Raw genomic sequence first — 19,674 nt, forward strand, 5'->3', positions numbered from 1 at the left:
ATTCCGCAAAGGCAATCCTTCCTCATACAGTAGCATCAGCGCGCACACAGTTCAGGCCAGCAGCACGATGATGATGCTAACCTGTCACTCAAGCAACAGCTCATCCCACAGACACCAGCAATCAGGAAGAGGGCAGGCTGAGGGGCACTGCGCTCATACGCCAGGAGATAAGAGGAACCCTTTAATGGCAGAGGATGATTTAAGCTGCATTTACAGTGAAGGATAATCCAGAATGAGAATTCTTAAGAATGCTCAATTCATGATAACCTTTCAGTGTAAACACCTGATGAATGACCAAAACACTTGTTCATCAGGTGAAATGATCTTTACCACAGCACAAATAAAATCATTATTCTTACCAGTGCATTATGCTGTGTAAACAGGACCGGAGCTGCCGCGAACCATGGCAGCCTATGCACTGCTCAGTGCGTATTTTTTACTACAGTCTTCAGTGCAAACAGGCTATTGAATGACTACCAATCAGAAAAGGTTTACCAATTTACGGTTATTTAGTGCCCCCGGTCAGTCCGTGTAAATGGAACTTTTAGTTACAAAGTGCCACTCCCGGCAGTGGTCTGTGCCTGGCACTGTAAATTCTCTGAATGGGAATGTGTCACGGGTGTATCAGAGGTGACAGACATTCGCCCTGCAGTTGTTTGCAGGAAATTTCTACGTTTGGCGTTACAAACATCTTCTTAGATCAGAGGCTGTCTCTAGGACCTAGCGGCTACCTCCCTCTGGTAATTAGCTCCCTGGCATGGGTGTATATATACCTGGCGTGTCTGAGAGGGAGGTGCTGGCTATATTCATTTCTACTTGTGAGGCTTCAGCAAGAGCAGTACTTCATCCTCTCTGGAGCTTGAGGCCAAGTTCACATTTGTCTGGAGTCTTCTAAAGCTAAGCAATCGCCCCCTGTTTGTCTACCCTTGTAGTTTATAGAGTTTAGTGGAGATCGACTAGTGCTCATCTCCTCCCATCCCTAGCCTTAGCCATAAGCCAGGGAAAGACAGGGTGAGGCATGCGTGCGGCGAATGCTGAAGAGGCAGTATAGGGACGGCAGTTGAGACAGGGTGACACTAGACCAGACTAGGAGGTCTCCACTTCCCCCTTTCCCTCTTTCCTCTGTGTTGCACTAAGTCTTTCCCACACCTGGTGTGACAGCATGTCTTACAAACCAGAAACATATCGAAGCCTATTTTACTTTTTTGACTAAAGTATCTTTGGCAACAAACATTTTTACACTCTGAGGGTTTAATACGAAAGCAATTACCACTGAAACTACCAATTATTGATACTCCAATGTTTTAACAATTAATTATATATACTAAAAACACAAAGATCACTGTCTAAAACTTTCCCTACAAAACCCCAAACTTCAGAACTATACAACAAAGTTATTCTCATCACTTGAAGTTAGAGAATTTCAGGTAGCCAGAGTTATATTACCATTTTCTAAAGTCATGTAAAAGGCAAGCACGGAAATTTGCTTTGGAATGGATACAATTCAATAAATATTTCCTGCTACGCTTTCCACTGTCAATTGATATCATAAGACATATTTTATTTTAAATTAGTGGTGTCTAAAGCGCAGTAGATTTAATTATTTGTAATTGCCTAGTTGTTGTCAGTATGTGGCCATTTTATGACACCAGAGTCTACAGTGTGGGTCAGGTTCAACTGTATATCTTTTCAACACAGAATTAATGTACTATTGATAGAACCATTACTGGAACCAAATTAAAGTCTGAGCTGATGGATTGGTCCGCAGGGTGCTGTCAGACATGAAAGGAGTAATTAGTATTCATTACTTCATACTCCACAACATTCCAATTATTAATGAACTTCAACTGTTGGACTGCACCAAATATATCACAACCATCTATTTAGCCATTATTTCAAAGGAGGAATTTATATCTTGGCAAGCCATTAAAAATATCCAAAACTGTGATATTGTATATTGGATATTATTAGGATGTGCACAGAGAAATAAATATTTCATATTGTAAAAAAAATGACAAAATACACAATCATATAAAAAAAATATAAGCACTGCTGTCAGCTTGTATTTCTTTAAATGTACATGAAATTGACAAAAAAAAATAGCTTAGGGAAAACCATGGAGGTAAAATCCCTTTTTTCTTATTTTTATTATTAAATCATGAATTTGCATTAACTTAAAATAATATACACTTCTACATAATATTTAAAATGATTTAAATTATATTAATTTTAAAGGTGTACACTTAATAGCTTTACTTACTGTGTCCTTGAACCACCTGCCCTCAACACACTTTTAAAGTTCATCACAGTCAGCTGACTTAAGACTTTTTTATTAACAAAGTAACAACATAAAAGTGCTAGGCTATGTTCACACGTTGCGTTTTTGCTGCTTTTTTATGCAAATTAAATGCCGCTTTTTACAGCACAAGTAAAAGCTATGAGATTTCAGAAATCTCATGCACATGCTTGTTTTGTTTTTTTCCTGACTGAATTTAAAAACTGTAGCATGTCAATTCTTTCAGCATTTTTGCAGCGTTTTTCACCCATAGAAAGCAATGAGTAAGCGATCAGTTTTAGCAGCAGTTTTTGCGGAGAAAAACGCAAATACTGTGGGATGTGAAACACATTTATTTGTGATTTTCCCAAGTTTAAACCATAAAGTCTTGGTCTCCTTATCTGAACATGGCGGTTAATACTGTTTCATTAAATTAGTGATGTGTGTAAAAGTAAACAATGCCCTACCAATGTATGAAAGTAAACAATGCCCTAGGAACTCAATGCCCTACCAATGTGGGAAAGTAAACAATGCAGTAAAACGCAGTAAAAAAGAACGAAGCAAAAATGCTGCAAAACTTGCTTTTTGACAGCAGCTTCTTTACTGCCAAGAGAGCAGAAAAAAAGGCAGTAAAAAAGCAACATGTGAATATAGCCTTAAAGTGTGGCTTAAATAAGTCCCATCGCTTCTGGGGAAAAATTCCAAAGGTGACAGAAGATGAAATTAAAAGACTTTTCTCAGACACTCATAATTAACAAATCAGATGACTTCTACAATACTACATGGATGCAGGTTTTATATTCATTTTACCAGAGTGAGTGCAAAATTTAGCGAGCGTCTCTTCTCTGGGAGATACTAATTTTGTGGGAGGAATTACATCATTAGATTTTACAGGATTTAGCTTATTTTGCCATTTTGTTGAGTTGGTGCTTTATAAAATACAATGAAAAAAAAATAGATTCTCCTATTTCTCTCATAGATTTTCCACTCAAAGTATAAACATAATAAATTAATTCATTATCATCATCGGCAAAATGCAAATTAGACAAAAAATGTCCTCACCTCCCAACTGGAAATATTATTTAATAGCCATGTAATAAGATTTCCCTGTATATTATACAAGTTAGATAAGGGAATAGGATTGCAAAGGAATTAGGGAATTAGTTTGCAAAAGAAGGACAAAACTGCTTCTAAAGGGTCAATCTGCAAAATGATAACAGTTGCTATTAAAGGGTTAATCTACTTAAAGGGGAAATTGCTTGCTAAGAGTGAATCTACCATGGGGAGTCTCTTACTATAGAACCCACCTCAGACACACTGAGCAACTGTGACAGGTTTTTAGATTTACTTTTTCTTCTATCTTCCTCCTGCTCTATAATATATAATACGTCCAACTTACAAGGCTTCATGTGGCACTAAGTCCTGCACAAGGAAGGGCAGCAGCACAGATCTCCCACCTGTTTACACACAGTCTCCCCCCACACAGTGGTATCTCCCAGTTCAGAGACAGGAAGTCTCAAACAGCTGTCAAGATAATGAGAGTGGAAATCCCAACTTCAGCCGCTCTCTCTTAAAAGACCAGAGCTTTTATTACTAAATTACTGAGAACATTTTTTATTTTTACTAAGTATAAATATTTAACAAATGGTTATATTTTATTCTCCTATTACCTCATAAAGTTCACAAGGATGTAATAGATCCTCTTTAAAAAAAAGATATAGCCAAAATTTTCCACCTGGAACCTGCATTTTGTGTAACCTGATGTGATCTGCTAGAAGACCATTGACCGATACATGGGACATGTGGACCAGGTATAAATATATGGGACATGTGGTCCAGGGATAGGTAAATGGGACATGTAGACCAGGGATAGGTATATGGAACGTGTTGGACAGGTATAAATATATGGGACATGTGGTCCAGGGATAGGTATATGGGACATGTGGACCAGGGATAAATATATCGGACATGTGGTCCAGGGATAGGTAAATGGGACATGTGGACCAGGGATTAGGTATATGGGACATGTGGACCAGGGTAGGTAAATGGGACATGTGGACCAGGGATTAGGTATATGGGACATGTGGACCAGGTATAAATATATGGGACATGTGGACAAGGGATAGGTAAATGGAACATGTGGAACAGGTATAAATATATGGGACATGTGGTCCAGGGATTAGGTATATGGGACATGTGGTCCAGGGATAGGTAAATTGGACATGTGGACCAGGGATAGGTATATGGGACATGTGGACCAGGGATAGGTATATGGGACGTGTGGACCAGGGATAGGTATATGGGACATGTGGACCAGGGATAGGTATATGGGATATGTGGACCAGGGATTGGTATATGGGACACGTGGACCAGGGATAGGCATATGGGACGTGTGGACCAGGGATTGGTATATGAGACATGTGGACCAGGGATAGGTAAGGTAGTGTTCAAAATAATAGCAGTGTGTTCAAAAACATGAGTTAGGCTATGTGCCCACGATGCAGAAATGCTCCGGATTTTTTCCTGAGCGTTTCTGCATCTCCCTGGCAGAAAAAACGCATGCGGATTGTACATGCGGATTGTACATGCGTTTTTCCTGCCAGGGACAAGCGGAAGTGAAGCGTTCTTCACATGCATTTCCGCATGCGGGTTGTCAAGCGCTTTCCAAGCAATTTTAGCATCACTTGGAAAGTGCTTGATAACTTGGTCACACTATATAAATCCATGCAAACAGCATGGATTTATATAGTGTGACCGAAAGAATGGTAAAAAATAAAAAATAAATCTATACTTACCTTCTGATGGCCCCCGCAGTCTTGCTTCGCTCCATCCTGGCTGCCGGCAGCGGTACACTGAAGGACCTGCCGTCACATGACTAAATGACGTCAGCGCAGGTCCTTCAGTCCACCGTGAGCTGCCAGCAAGCGAAGACAAGCGCACCGTGGGCCATCAGAAGGTAAGTATCATATTTCTTTTTCATTTTATTCTTTTTTTTACAGGTTCTATGGTACCCGGGTCCGGAGGAGAATCTACTCTCCTCCACACCAGGGTACCATCCGCACATTGAAATGCATGGAATGCGCATGTACAGATGCAGTGATGCGGAATCCATGTGTTCTAATGCAAGTCAATGGCGGTGAAAACGCAGTGCTTCCGCAAAATAATTGGTAGTGTTGCGTTTTTTTCCGCAATGATAATCTGCAGCAGAAATTTCCGCAGCATGTGCACAGCACATGCGGATTATCATTGGGGAACATGTCAGGCCTTCTACCATGCATTTTTTAAGCGTTTCTGCAGCGTTTTTGCAGCTGCGGAAACGCTTAAAAAACGCATCGTGGGCACACAGCCTTAAGCACAAAATCTTTATACTAGTTTTTATTTCCATGCATTGGGAACATTGCACGCTGTTTTCTAATTCAAACATGAAGAGAAATGTATATAATTTTAACTACTTAACAGAAAATAAAAAATGAACATTGGGCTGTTCTAAAAAATAGCAGTATCTGCATTTGTCTTTACAACTCACAATATGGCCTCTCTTTTTTTGAGGATTTAGCATTCCTGTATATCACTAGCCTAATATTTAGTTGTATACCCACAGTTTTTTAGAACTGCTTCAGATCTATGTTGCATAGAGTCAACCAACTTCTGGAACCTGTCAACGGTTATTCCAGCCCAGGATGCTTTAACTACATCCCACAATTTTTTGGCATTTGTTGGTTTTGCGTCAAATGCATTTTTGATGTCACCTCACAAGTGTTCTATCGGATTAAGGTCCGATGATTGGGCTGTCCACCCCATAACCTCAATTTTGTTGGACTGGAACCAAGATTTTGCTCGTTTACTGGTGTGTTTAGGGTCATTGTCTTGTTGAAACACCCATTTCAAGGGCATGTAAACCAACATGTGCTGGCTTCACCCTTAAATAAGACCAAAAACGTTTAGTTTTCTTTATTGCCTCAATAAAAATACAACATAATTGCATTAAATTCTGAGCTTTCAGAGTTTTGCACATGCCGATTTATATAACTAGTAGAAACCTACTTCCAGTGATTTCCCAAAAGTATAACTATTGGGAGATCCTAATTTTTTGTTCAAAACTCATCTACTATTGTTTAGATCTGAACTATTTCTACTAATTTGTTTAGTAAAAATGAAATGATTTGTAACTTAGGTGTTATAACCATTGGTGAACAGGAGTTACACATAGAACCTGTCTATTGCACTAATGTACCACCAGGTGGCGCAAGTACCAGGGAAGACACATTTCTCTTCTAATTTTGCACTAGTCTTTCAAAGGAAACAATATTAGGAAATGTTCTGAACATCTTGCTTTCTCTGTAAGTTTTTAAACTTGATGGATTACTAGGTAACAAGCTTTGCCAGGGTTCACATTTTTAGAAGAGCCTACAATTTGGGAATACACATTTATACTCTAAGGCCACTTAAAATATCAGCCAAGATTTTGACATTTTTTTTTAGTATTCTCATACAATTCTGAATATATTAATAAAGAATAAAAAAAAAAAAAAAAAAAAAAAAAAAAAAAAAAAAACCTTAATTGCATGAAGCCAATTTCAATTTTTTTTGCTACTTTTTATACACCCTCATCTGAATTCTACCCCACAAATTAATCTCAATGCTTTTTAACGAAACACCGTGTATGTGTATAAGCAGAGGCGTTACTATAGTAGGTGTAACTGGGAAGGCCTTTTGGGTGCCATTATTTGCAGAATTTTTTAGTAGAATATACAATTTTCAGGCTCTCAAACTCAGTTCTACAAAAGTATAGAGTAGTGTAAATTATGGTTAGGAACCCATGTTGGTGTGAAATGTGTAAGCGTTGCTTGCAAAAATTTTTATATTATTTTTTTTCAAGATGTAAAACATAAAAGCTTGTTTTTAACCTGCCTGACACTGCAGCAGTTTAGCATCTATAAGTGGGTTGGATCTGTACAACAATACATGCAAGTGGCATCACCTAATCCCTTAAGTATTGGCAATTTTTCATTTTTGCGCTTTCGTTTTTTCCTCCTTATCTAACTTTTTTTCATTTTCTGCTGACATTTTCGCGGGACAAGTTGTAGTTTTGAATGATGATATTAACTGGAAAATGGGATAAAAAATCCGAGATAAAATTGCAAAGAAACATGCAATTCTGACACTATTTTTTGGGTTTTGTTTTTACAGCTTTCATTGTGTGGTAAAGAAGACCTGACATCATGATTAAAAAAAAATCGAACAAACTAATCAGAACCTTCTAAGAGAATGAGAGAGAGTTGTGACTGCATAATATATAAACTAAAGAATATCTGATTCACCATGTCAGTGCCAAACTTGTACATTTTTCTTTTTACAAATAAAAATTGGAAAGTAAAAAAAATAATAATTTCACTTCTGCCGCTATGTTCCGAGATCTATAATGTTTTTATTTTTCAGTCAATTGAGCTTCGTGAGGTCTTTTTTTTGTGCCCTGAGCTGACATTTTTACCATTTTGAGATAGATACAACATTTAGATACAAGGTTTTGATAGGAGATGTCGTGACCGAAAAAAAACGCAACTCTGGTGTTTTGATTTTTTTTCTTTACGGTGTTTACCATTTGGATTAATTAAATGTGTATATATATGATACAGTGGGGAAAATAAGTATTTGATACACTGACGATTTTACACATTTTCCCACCTACAAAGAATGGAGAGGTCTGTAATTTTTATCGTTGGTACACTTCACCTGTGAAAGACAGAATCTTAAAAAAAGAATCCAGAAAATCCCATTGCATGATTTTGACATAATTAAATTAGCATTTTATTGCATGAAAGAAGTATTTGATACAATAGAAAAACAGAACTTAATATTTGGTACAGAAATCTTTGTTTGCAATTACAGACGTCAGACGTTTCCTGTAGTTCTTGACCAAGTTTGCACACACTGCAGCAGGGATTTTGGCCCACTCCTCCATATAGATCTTCACCAGATCTTTCAGGTTTCAGGGCTGTCACTGGGCAACATTGAGTTTCAGCCCCCTCCAAAGATTTTCTATTGGGTTCAGGTCTGGAGACTGGCTAGGCCACTCCAGGACCATGAAATGCTTCTTACAGAGCCACTCCTTAGTTGCCCTGGCTGTGTGTTTCGGGTCATTGTCATGCTGGAAGACCCAGCCATGACCCATCTTCAATGCTCTTACTGTGGGAAGGAGGTTGTTGGCCAAAATCTCATAATACATGACCCCATCAATCCTCCCTTCAATATGGTGCAGTCCCCTTTGCAGAAAAGCACCCTCAAAGTAGGATGTTTCCACACCATGCATCACAGTTGGGACGGAGTTCTTGGGGTTGTACTCATCCTTCTTCATTCTCCAAACACGGCAACTGGAGTTGCTACCAAAAAGTTATATTTTGGTCTAATCTGACCACATGACCTTCTCCCATGCCCCCTCTGGATCATCCAGACAGTCATTGGTGAACTTCAAACGGGCCTGGACATGTGCTGGCGTGAGCAGGGGGACCTTGCGTGCCCTGCAGGATTTTAATCCATGACGGAGTGGAGTGTTACTAATGGTAATGTTTGAGACTGTGGTCCCAGCTCTCTTCAGGTCCTTGACCAGGTCCTACCGTGTAGTTCTGGGCTGATTCCTGACCTTTCTCAGAATCATCCTTACCGCATGAGGCGAGATCTAGCATGGAGCCCCAGACCGAAGAAGATTGACAGTCATCTTGTGTTTCTTCCATGTTCTGATAATTGTACCAACAGTTGTTGACTTCTCACCAAGCTGCTTGTTTATTGTCCTGTAGCCCGTCCCAGCCTTGTGCACGTCTACAATTTTGTCCCTGGTGTCCTTAGACAGCTCTTTGGTCTTGGCCATGGTGGAGAGGTTGGAGTGTGATTGATTGAGTGTGTGGTCAGATGTCTTTTATACAGGTAACGAGTTCAAACAGGTGCAATTAAAACATGTAATGAGTAGGAGAGCTTCTTAAAGGAAAAACTAACATGTCTGTGAGAGCAGGAATTCTTGCTGGTTGGTAGGCGATCAAATACTTATTTCATGCAATAAAATGCAATTTAATTATTTAAAAATCATACAATGTGATTTCATGGATTTTTTTTAGATTCTGTCTCTCACAGTTGACGTGTACCTATGATAAAAATTACAGACCTCTCCATTCTTTGTAGGTGGGAAAACTTGCAATATTAGCAGTGTATCAAATACTTATTTTCCCCATTGTAGATCAGACTTTTATGGACTTGACGATGCCACATATGTGTATTTTTTATATATATATCTTTATTTTTAAGGTGGGAAAAGTGGATGGATGATTAAAACTGATAATTTTATATATATTTTTAAAAACTTTTTTTTTATTTTTTATTTTGTTAGTCCCCTTAGGACTTAGGAGACATGACTCTGTGATCATCCGATCACTTGTACTATACAGTACACATTTCAGTGCACATTTCTCAAAATTTGGGGGGAAAATGATGCGGCGTCTTATAATCCGAATGTAGCTTACTGGGGAGGAGGCTGTGGTGGAGCGGGATTCCAGGAGGCAGGGTCACTGCTGCAGGAAGCTGACGGGGGTGGCAGGAGTGGGGCAATGCTGCGGTGGGCCCCGGGCTTTCAGAAAATGTCGACAGAGTTCCCACACTTCCCATTGTTTTCACATAGGTGGACGTCGGGAAAATGTCCGCCAGAGGTGGTGCATGTGCAGATTGAGATTTCGGCTCCTGAGATCTCAATCTACACATGTGCTACCTCCGGCAGCCATTTTCCCAAAGTCCACATCAGTGAAAATGATGGGAAGTGTGGGAACTCTGTCGATATTTTCTGAAATTTTCCCATAACTTTGAACTCGCAAACATTTCATTCCAACTGTAACTCTTATGGTCTGTTTACACAGACTGGCTGATGGCACGATATGACCTCCGGTCAGTAAAACTTTTTCAAATCAGCGGTTGTTTAAATGCCTGTTTACAAAGACAGACCAAAGCAAATGATGCTTACTGAGCTATTGTAATAGATCTCTCAGTTCACATAAGCAGCCATGGTTCTTGGCAGTGGAGTCCTGTTTAGAAGGGACGATGCACCAATAGAATAATGATCTTTTGCGCTGCACAACCTGTGTGCACTGCAAGATAATCATGAATTTTAAAAATGCTCGTTCATGATTATTTTTCAGTGTACATGCCGCTTTAGCGTCTTTGCCATTTTTCTGTATAATTTTCCTTGTATGTACAAGGCATTGATCTCTTTTCTTAACTTCTTGGACTACACTCTTGATATTCTTGATAACCCAAGAATATTAGTGAACTAGAGGCCATTGCCTCTTTACATGAGGCTGCAGTAGTCAGTAAAAGTGGCATTTTGTGTTGAATTTGGAGAAACCACTTAGGTTTATTGCAAACAGCAGAAAGTTTGAATATTTTACTAATAAGGGGTGGGGGTTGGGAAGGTGAATCATCTAAATTGTAACTGTAAGTAAACTTTTTTCAAGCACCAAATCAAGCCCAGAAAGCCCCCGAATCTTCTCCTAGAAGAAGACTTGCACATTTAGGCTATGTTCTACTCTCTTGGCGGGAAAGATGCAGCGTCAAAAAAGCAGGTTTTGGTGGTGGTTTTTGGTGTGTTTTTGGTGCCCTTTTCAGGATCCCAAACTTCAGCTTTGCTTCTACCACAGAAGCATGAACACAGGTCACCAATGCAAGACATATGTTCATAAAAAATACACATTACAAATGTAAGCAGGGGAGATGAATTGTTCAGGAATAGTTTACCTAAGACATTGAGTTTGTAGGACACTATTTACTTTTACACTTTGGTCTGCCATTGAGTTGCTCAGGCATTGTTCAATTTCACACCTTGGTCAACCAATGTTTACTTTTTATGCATCACTAAGTTAATTAAACTGTACTAATCCAAACTGCCATCTCCGGTGACCAAGACAAGATGGTAAACTTGGGAAAAATCACAAAAATAAATGTGTTTCACATACTGCTGTACTTGTTTTCTTTCACTAAATAAGCAGCAAAACGTTCACACTAGGCATTTTTTCAGCGTTTTTTGCACCACCCATTGCTTTCAATGTGAAAAAAATGCAGAAAGAAGTGACGTGCTCTATTGTGCAAAAAAACATACCAAGCACAAAATACTGAGGACAAAAAAACAAGCTGTGTGCATGAGATTTCTGAAATCTCTTAGACTTTGTTGGTTCTATAAAACGCAGCTGAAAATTTGCTTAAAAAAATGCTGAAAAACGCCTAGTGTGAACATAGCCTAAAAGAAAAAGACATCAGTAAATGATGTATCTGTAGCACCCTGAGGATTCGGCTGCTACAGGGGTATTGCACCTCAACCCAGAGGTGTGATATTCCACTCCCGGATAAGGATGGAGAGTGGAACTGAGCTCGGTAGGCTGCATGCACTACACACACCCCATTTCCGGGGAACAGACCAACGGTACTCCCACTTAGAAATGTGCAGGTACGACCGAGTCTGTTCCTGGCTGGAGTGGGAGGGGGGTGGTACATCCCAAGTAGTGTAGGGGCAGATAGGGGGAGCAGCCTGGGTAAAGTTAGGAGCTCATTGGGTGCTGGTCACCTGAGCTCACACATAGAGGGAGTATATAAGGTGGGCACCATCTAAGATCAGGGTCAGTCTGCTGTAGAGGAGGAGTGAGTCAGCCTTTGCAGAGGAGTGAATGAGAGCAGAGGAGCAGAGCGGCCTGAGCCAGAGTGAGAGAGGAGAAAAGAGAGAAAGACCCAGAGGGGGTAAAAAGAAAAGGACTCTGAGAACCCAAATTCAATCCCCGGGTGAAGAGTCGGCAATAGGGTACCGGATCCCAAGCTGGTGGGGGCAAAAGCACACCCTAGCCAGAGACCGGAGGCCGTGGGCAGCGTCTGCCACGGCCACCCACCACATCCACCCCGAAGGCAGACCACGTGGAGGGTCAGGGAACCCAAGGCCAAGGGTCTCCCAACAGAAGGCCCGAGGGAGCTGGACCTAGGTGGATCACTAGTGGGGACGGCCAGAGGAAAGGACAGAAGGAGAGCTCAGGGTCACGCTCCGGACTTGCTTGGGGGTTGGCTGAATCCAGGACCTGGTGGACGCAGCACGGCTCGGGTGGTCACTTGAAGCTGGAGTGACCGGAACATCAGCAGTAAGTAAATACCCTAAACTGCACAACCCGACTCTGTCTTTAATTACCATCTATGCTGCACCACCACAACCCCCATCCTCTGCACCTGACCCCCTGAGGCCATACCCCTCCCGTTGGGGGTTATACCATCTAAAGCTGCACCAACACCATCAGCCTCAGCGGACCCTGCTGCAGCGGCGGCCGTAGTGACCGCAATCCAACGGGTGGCGTAGTCGACATAACGAACTTTGTAACATCTGTAGGACTGCCACATACAACTGAGCTTGACACCCTGGGCACGGACCGGGTCACAGCCACTCGGAGACTACAACCCCCATCTGATCCGGCTCCGGGTATTCCCCTAAAGAATATGGCCCAGGGGGCGCGTCAACTTTGGCGTAGTCGGCAGGATTACGTGCCCGCAACACCCGGGTACTGCGTGCCTGAAGAAAAGAACGAGTTTACCTCGGGAAGAGGTCTCCCGCCGGTTCCGGAGGGTCCCCGCCATCGGACTCCATCACAGGTCGATTCCCGCCGGTTGTCCGCCATTAACAGCGTTTTCCCGCCATCTGCAGAGTTTCCCGCCACTGGGAAGCGATTCCCGCCATTTCCAAAGGTTTCCCGCCTTGGAAGAGCGGACGCCATTATGGGCGTGCCAGAGGATGGCAAGAGGCCGCCTCCCATCGTGGGCCAGGACCGAAAATGGCGCCAAAAGTGGAAACCGCCCCCACCAACAGAGACTGTGATGCTAGAGGTGTCTGTCAGCGTGAAAGAACAGCCCCTGGAGCTGACAATCACCAAGTGGCCCCGGGACCGCCCTCGAAGTGGGAGGAGACGAAAGAAGGGAGCAAAGATGGGTGTCGCTTGGAGCAGTCTGGAGCGAGCGCACCCGGAGGCAAGAAGCCTGGAGAAGAGTATCGGAGGAGCTTACCCGGAGATGGCGAGAAAGCAGAGCAGCACCGGCCCGTTGGCCAGGAGCCTGCTAGAAACGAAGGAGGGAGAGCAGAGCAGCACCGGCCCGCTGGCCAGGAGCCTGCTGGAGATAACGGAGGGAGAGCAGAGCAGCACCGACCCGTTGGTCAGGAGCCTGCTGGAAACAACGACCCCACTAGGCCTAGTGGAGGTCCTAGCACAGCTTCCCCGAGACCGGGAGTGTGCACAGACCGCTCTGGAGGGCCTCGCAAGGAGGATGGCCCGGGTGCAGCGAGAGACGTTGGCGGAGTGGAGCCGTGAGATGGCCCAGCAGACTGAGACCTGTCAGCGGAGCACGCCACCCAAGACGAGGAGACAGACCGCCTCTGAGGATGGCGCGGGAGGATTGAAGGCCGGAGACGGCGCCGAGAAGGGAGCCGAACGAGTGGAGGCAGGTAAAGGGGACGTCTATACCCCAAACCGGGAAACCGCGTACCTGCCCCAGCTCCCCGTCGCAGAGCCCGAAGTCTATCCTGCCGTGCCCGTCGCTGCAACGTCACCGCCGCAGACTAGGCCTCAAACGGCAGCCGCGACCCCTGTGACGTCACACGCCTCGACCCCGAGCGTGACCAAGCAGGAAGTACCACCAGCCTGGTCGCAAGGCCTAGTACCCCCGGGCGCCGCAATACCAACAGCGCCCCCTACCTCCGCGGAGCCCCCGGCCTGGTCGCAGGGCCGAGTAGCCCAGGGCGCCGCCGTCCTTACGGTGCCCTTCACCTTCCAGATACCCCAGGCCTGGCCGCAAGGCCCGGACAACCCGGGCGCTAACACCACCGCGCCCATAAGACCAAGAGTGCCGCATCTGGGAGAGGACCTGTACGCCCAGCATACGTGCCCGGATGGGCAGCCATTCAAATGGCCACCGGAGTTTCACCATCCCCGACTCCGGAAAGAGAGACCCCTGGATGAACCCCTGATCCCGGCTCCAAAGCCCGTCAAGAGGATCTCGCCCCCGCTAGCAGAAGCGCAGTTTGAGTGGGACCCCACCGGAGAAGATCTCATGGGGTTCACTCAAGAGACTCGGGCAGCTGCAGCGGAGCGTGCTGAGTGCTGCCGCCAACAGCTCGAGGTCTTCGAGAGGGAGCGGAGAGAGAGGCGGGTCCGGGAACAGCAAGCTCAAGTAAGGAGCGCGGAGCAGAAGAGCCGGGCCAGGAGAGACCCCCGTGCAGCGCATAGTCCCCGCACCACCGGGACTGTGATTAAGTTTAACATGCAGCATGGGTGGGGCTTCATCCGAGACCACCGCACCCTAGGTGACGTCTTCGTGACCAGGAGAGACGTAGAGTCCCACCTACCGGAGGGACACAGAGGTCGTGACCTTTACATCGGGGACAAGGTCACCTTCACCCGGCACAAGTGTGCCAAAGGACCCTACGCCCTCCATGTGCATCGCCTGACGGAGGAAGAGCTGCGGTGTGAGGAGGAAGAACAAGAGGACCCGGACGGGTCTGAAACTAGAGTTAAAGGAAACCACAAAGAAAGAGCAGGAGGACGTCGTCGTTAAGTACAGCGGAGCAGAAGCTGTATATAGTTGCCCGTTGGGGCACAGTGAACTGTTACTGTTGCTAATGTAGTCCCCGTTGGGACCAGAGAATTGAACTGTTTACCCGTTTAACCCTTAGATCCCACTGACCGAGGACTGAGAGCGGTCATTCCTCCCTAATACCTGGCCGAGGACTGAGAGCGGCCACCTTCCCTTTTTGTATATAGTTGCGCGTCCTAAAGCGCCCCCTACCGGTTTTATAGGAAAACCATTTTTCAAGAAAAGACTGTCGCACTTTACCCGGTCACGCGTTGCACAGTGACCGAAGGAGGAACAGAAGCGAGGAAAAGTCTACAAGAATGTTTTATATGAAAAAGTTTTATTGATATATATATATATATATATATATATACAATGTTTTATATGATGTTTTATATGTTTATGAAAAAAAAAAAAAAAAAAAAAATGTATGTTTGTGGATGTTTATATCTTACAGCCCGAGGACGTGCTGTGATTTACCAGGGGGGAATGTAGCACCCTGAGGATTCGGCTGCTACAGGGGTATTGCACCTCAACCCAGAGGTGTGATATTCCACTCCCGGATAAGGATGGAGAGTGGAACTGAGCTCGGTAGGCTGCATGCACTACACACACCCCATTTCCAGGGAACAGACCAACGGTACTCCCACTTAGAAATGTGCAGGTACGACCGAGTCTGTTCCTGGCTGGAGTGGGAGGGGGGTGGTACATCCCAAGTAGTGTAGGGGCAGATAGGGGGAGCAGCCTGGGTAAAGTTAGGAGCTCATTGGGTGCTGGTCACCTGAGCTCACACATAGAGGGAGTATATAAGGTGGGCACCATCTAAGATCAGGGTCAGTCTGCTGTAGAGGAGGAGTGAGTCAGCCTTTGCAGAGGAGTGAATGAGAGCAGAGGAGCAGAGCGGCCTGAGCCAGAGTGAGAGAGGAGAAAAGAGAGAAAGACCCAGAGGGGGTAAAAAGAAAAGGACTCTGAGAACCCAAATTCAATCCCCGGGTGAAGAGTCGGCAATAGGGTACCGGATCCCAAGCTGGTGGGGGCAAAAGCACACCCTAGCCAGAGACCGGAGGCCGTGGGCAGCGTCTGCCACGGCCACCCACCACATCCACCCCGAAGGCAGACCACGTGGAGGGTCAGGGAACCCAAGGCCAAGGGTCTCCCAACAGAAGGCCCGAGGGAGCTGGACCTAGGTGGATCACTAGTGGGGACGGCCAGAGGAAAGGACAGAAGGAGAGCTCAGGGTCACGCTCCGGACTTGCTTGGGGGTTGGCTGAATCCAGGACCTGGTGGACGCAGCACGGCTCGGGTGGTCACTTGAAGCTGGAGTGACCGGAACATCAGCAGTAAGTAAATACCCTAAACTGCACAACCCGACTCTGTCTTTAATTACCATCTATGCTGCACCACCACAACCCCCATCCTCTGCACCTGACCCCCTGAGGCCATACCCCTCCCGTTGGGGGTTATACCATCTAAAGCTGCACCAACACCATCAGCCTCAGCGGACCCTGCTGCAGCGGCGGCCGTAGTGACCGCAATCCAACGGGTGGCGTAGTCGACATAACGAACTTTGTAACATCTGTAGGACTGCCACATACAACTGAGCTTGACACCCTGGGCACGGACCGGGTCACAGCCACTCGGAGACTACAACCCCCATCTGATCCGGCTCCGGGTATTCCCCTAAAGAATATGGCCCAGGGGGCGCGTCATATCTTTTATGGAAGTGAAACTTACCGCCCACGTTTAATGGTGTTTCTTCCCAAAAGAGGGTCAAGTACGGGATCAATGGTTTCATCCAGATTTTCAATTAATACGACAGCACCCGAGGCCAATGCATTTTCAATTGTATTTAAATAGCTAGAAAAAATAAGAAAAAAATAAAAGTGAGAAAAGAAAGACAGATTCTTATGATTTATGTGCAGTTTTAAGTAAAACTGTGAAACCACTCAGTATCTACAGTAAGTTTATTTCTGTGAAAACTAAATTAACCATCTGCTTGGTCGTCTTGAGTGTCATCATTTTTTTCCCCAATGAACCAGTTTTTGTTATGTAGGTTTATCCCGGGGCGCTTGTTTCAAATGTGTTAAAAATAATGAAACTGCGCTGTTAAAAGATGTTGCCAAAGTTATTGGCCACTTGTGAGAATATGACAACACTGCATGTTCCTTCGCTCCGGCAGCTCAGTTTTACCATTGCATTGTCTATGCTAAAGGGAATCTGTCATGTCCAGAAACTTTATCTACCTGCAGATATAGGGTTAATCTGCAGGTAAATAGAATTAAAATATTTTCAGGACACTTTATTGGAGCAGCGTCTACAAGGAGAAAATGAATTGTATTCTCCCTGTAGCGCATGTGTGAAGAGCAGACTCTTAGCTATTGAAGTCCGGGCTACAGCTGATCCCAGACTCCCTCTTCAGGCTCAGTTTGTCCAAAGACGGGGACAGTGACGCCAGCTCTGATTGGACGCCGGGCAATTCCACCGCATCATAGCCCCAGGACGGGGAGTGCCAACACTGCTGGAACGGAGCCGGCACAGGAGGTGAGTATTGGCTTTTTTATTTTATCGGAACCGAACATTTAGTTTAAAGGAGTTGTCCACTACTAGGACAACCCCTTCTTAAAGAAGATCTGTTACCAAATTTCATTATAAAAGCTGCATTCATTATTAAACTGACCTGATGAGGCTCGTATACTTACTTTGAAAATCCATGTCAAAGTATATAATATAATGAAATGAACATGTTCAGTCCAGCTAAAGAGTGAGAAAGCTCATGAGTCCAAGTGTTATTCAGTCTTTACCCACAGAGCCTGACTGCTGCAGCAGCTAGAACTGAGTAGTGTGAGATCTCAGCAGCAGGAAGAAGGGACTCTGAGGCACTGTCAGTCAGGCAGAGTGTAAACTTTCAGCTGGGATTATACCGCCATTCTGACATGGATTTTTGCAATAAATACATCAGGCTCCTCAGGTTTAAGAGTGCTATGTAATAATAAATACTATTTGTATTATAAAGTCTGATGACTGATCCAGTTCAGTATACTGGCAGTTTACAATTCAGAAAAAAAATCATAAAAACTTCGCATTCTTGAAGGGGTATTCTGGTAGGTAGAAGTTGTCACCGGAAGTTATCTCCAATACGAAAATTGGGAGGCTGACTGCTGGGACCTCCACTGATTGCCAGAATAGGGGATTTTAATCCCCATAAGAATGAAGTGGCAATGTGTTCCATTCATTCTCTATAGGACTGCTGAAGAATTGTACTCTGCTTTTTACGGCAGTCCCATCATGAATGAACAAGTCACCGGTCGAGTATTTGCATTACAGCTGCGTCTTAATGGTAATAAAAGTCTGAAGATTGTTGGTAGTCTCAGTGTTCAGAACCTCACGATCTGGAAGTTAATACCAATTGTGACAAAGTCACTGGCAAAGTCCTGGAGGGGAGATATGTTTCACTGAAGCCATTAGCTTCAGTGATATGAAACCTAGATGTTTTTCTCCAGCACACTATGTGTCGGCAGGGGTTAATCAGCCATTTTTAATAGGCTAGGTTTTATATGAACAGCTGTAGAGGGGGTAGGAGGCTGTTCGCCATATCTCCACCCCAGGGTGTGGTCTAGGATATAAAAGGCCAGCCTTTTGAATCATGGGTTGTTCAGTAGCTGAAGATCTAAGCTCCAGAGAGAGGAGCTTGTGTTTGTATCACCTGAATCGTGTATTGTGCTAAACCCCAAGCGGCCGGATTCACCCGGACATATGGAATATGTTGTACCGTTATTTATGTTTTGCCATTTTACCAGAAGGGCCGTGTTTGATTTGATGAACTTTATGTTATGTAATTTTTTAATAAACCAACAAAATATTTAAAGAGACCGTGTTCCTGAATCTACCTCCGTGTTCAGCCGAGAGAGACGATCTACCACACAATCCTTTGGATAGGCGGTGATAGCCTCTATTTACTGGAATACCCATTTAAACCTTTACTCATGACAAGCTATGTTCCTGGATATTTATATAAAGCAAACAAATAAGAAAATTATGGAGTTAGGTCCCATTAACTACTATTATAGCATACTCTAACACAGAAGCTGAGAATGGTTTCATTAAAATAAAAACATAATTTGTATTGCAAAGTTTTATCTCGCATGTACATTATTCTGTTCAAGAAACATATAGTATCCTAAAAATCAAGGAAACAAATCAGCTGCATATAAGCTATAGAGGGAGAGAAAATCTGTAACCTTATACACACCAATTTATTCATTAAGAGAAATGAAAATTCAGGTGTTTATCAAATGTAATTTTGTGTGAACTATGCATAAATGTGCCATTAAAAGCTCATTAAAATCTATAATGTAAAAAAGGGCACCTCATTTACTAAATACATATTGAAGAAAGATCCAGTGAACAGAAAATCATTTGCTTTTGTGCACGGTGTATTAGGTACTTCATTGGTGGCTGCTGATATAGACTAATATAGCTAGCATAACATTATTTCTCTTGTCAATGAGATTATGATTCATAACATTAACATACTGCAATGATAAAGCTCTAGAAAAGGGAAGAGGTTTTGTAAGAATCATGCCCATAATTCATATTATTATATCATATACTGCCTGTCATTACCATCAATAAGTCAAATGTAAAAAAATAAATACAAATACATTGCTTATTGGGTCTCAACATACATTTTAACAATATATTTTAATAATTTCTAACAATTTAATGATTTTTTGCACAGTGCTGCAGACCAAAAATTTGGGGATATTTTCAGA

General features: G+C 43.6%; 1 protein-coding gene and 1 long non-coding RNA gene across 2 annotated transcripts in view; one reads left to right on the top strand and one right to left on the bottom strand.

The window, feature by feature from the left end:
• The window catches only part of DNAH11 (dynein axonemal heavy chain 11), a 481,578-nt gene that overhangs the window by 70,740 nt on the left and 391,164 nt on the right, over positions 1 to 19,674 (bottom strand). Inside the window, exon 66 of the mRNA XM_073677778.1 lies at positions 16,637 to 16,759. Coding sequence (XP_073533879.1) covers positions 16,637 to 16,759 — 123 coding nt within the window. The remainder of the gene's footprint in view (positions 1 to 16,636; positions 16,760 to 19,674) is intronic.
• The window catches only part of LOC141265116 (uncharacterized), a 213,289-nt gene that overhangs the window by 67,670 nt on the left and 125,945 nt on the right, over positions 1 to 19,674 (top strand). The window lies entirely within an intron of this gene.

Source organism: Phyllobates terribilis, unplaced genomic scaffold, assembly GCF_046119375.1.
Source record: "Phyllobates terribilis strain yellow unplaced genomic scaffold, ASM4611937v1 Scaffold_4__5_contigs__length_816908805, whole genome shotgun sequence".
Classification (NCBI taxonomy): Eukaryota; Metazoa; Chordata; class Amphibia; order Anura; family Dendrobatidae; genus Phyllobates; species Phyllobates terribilis.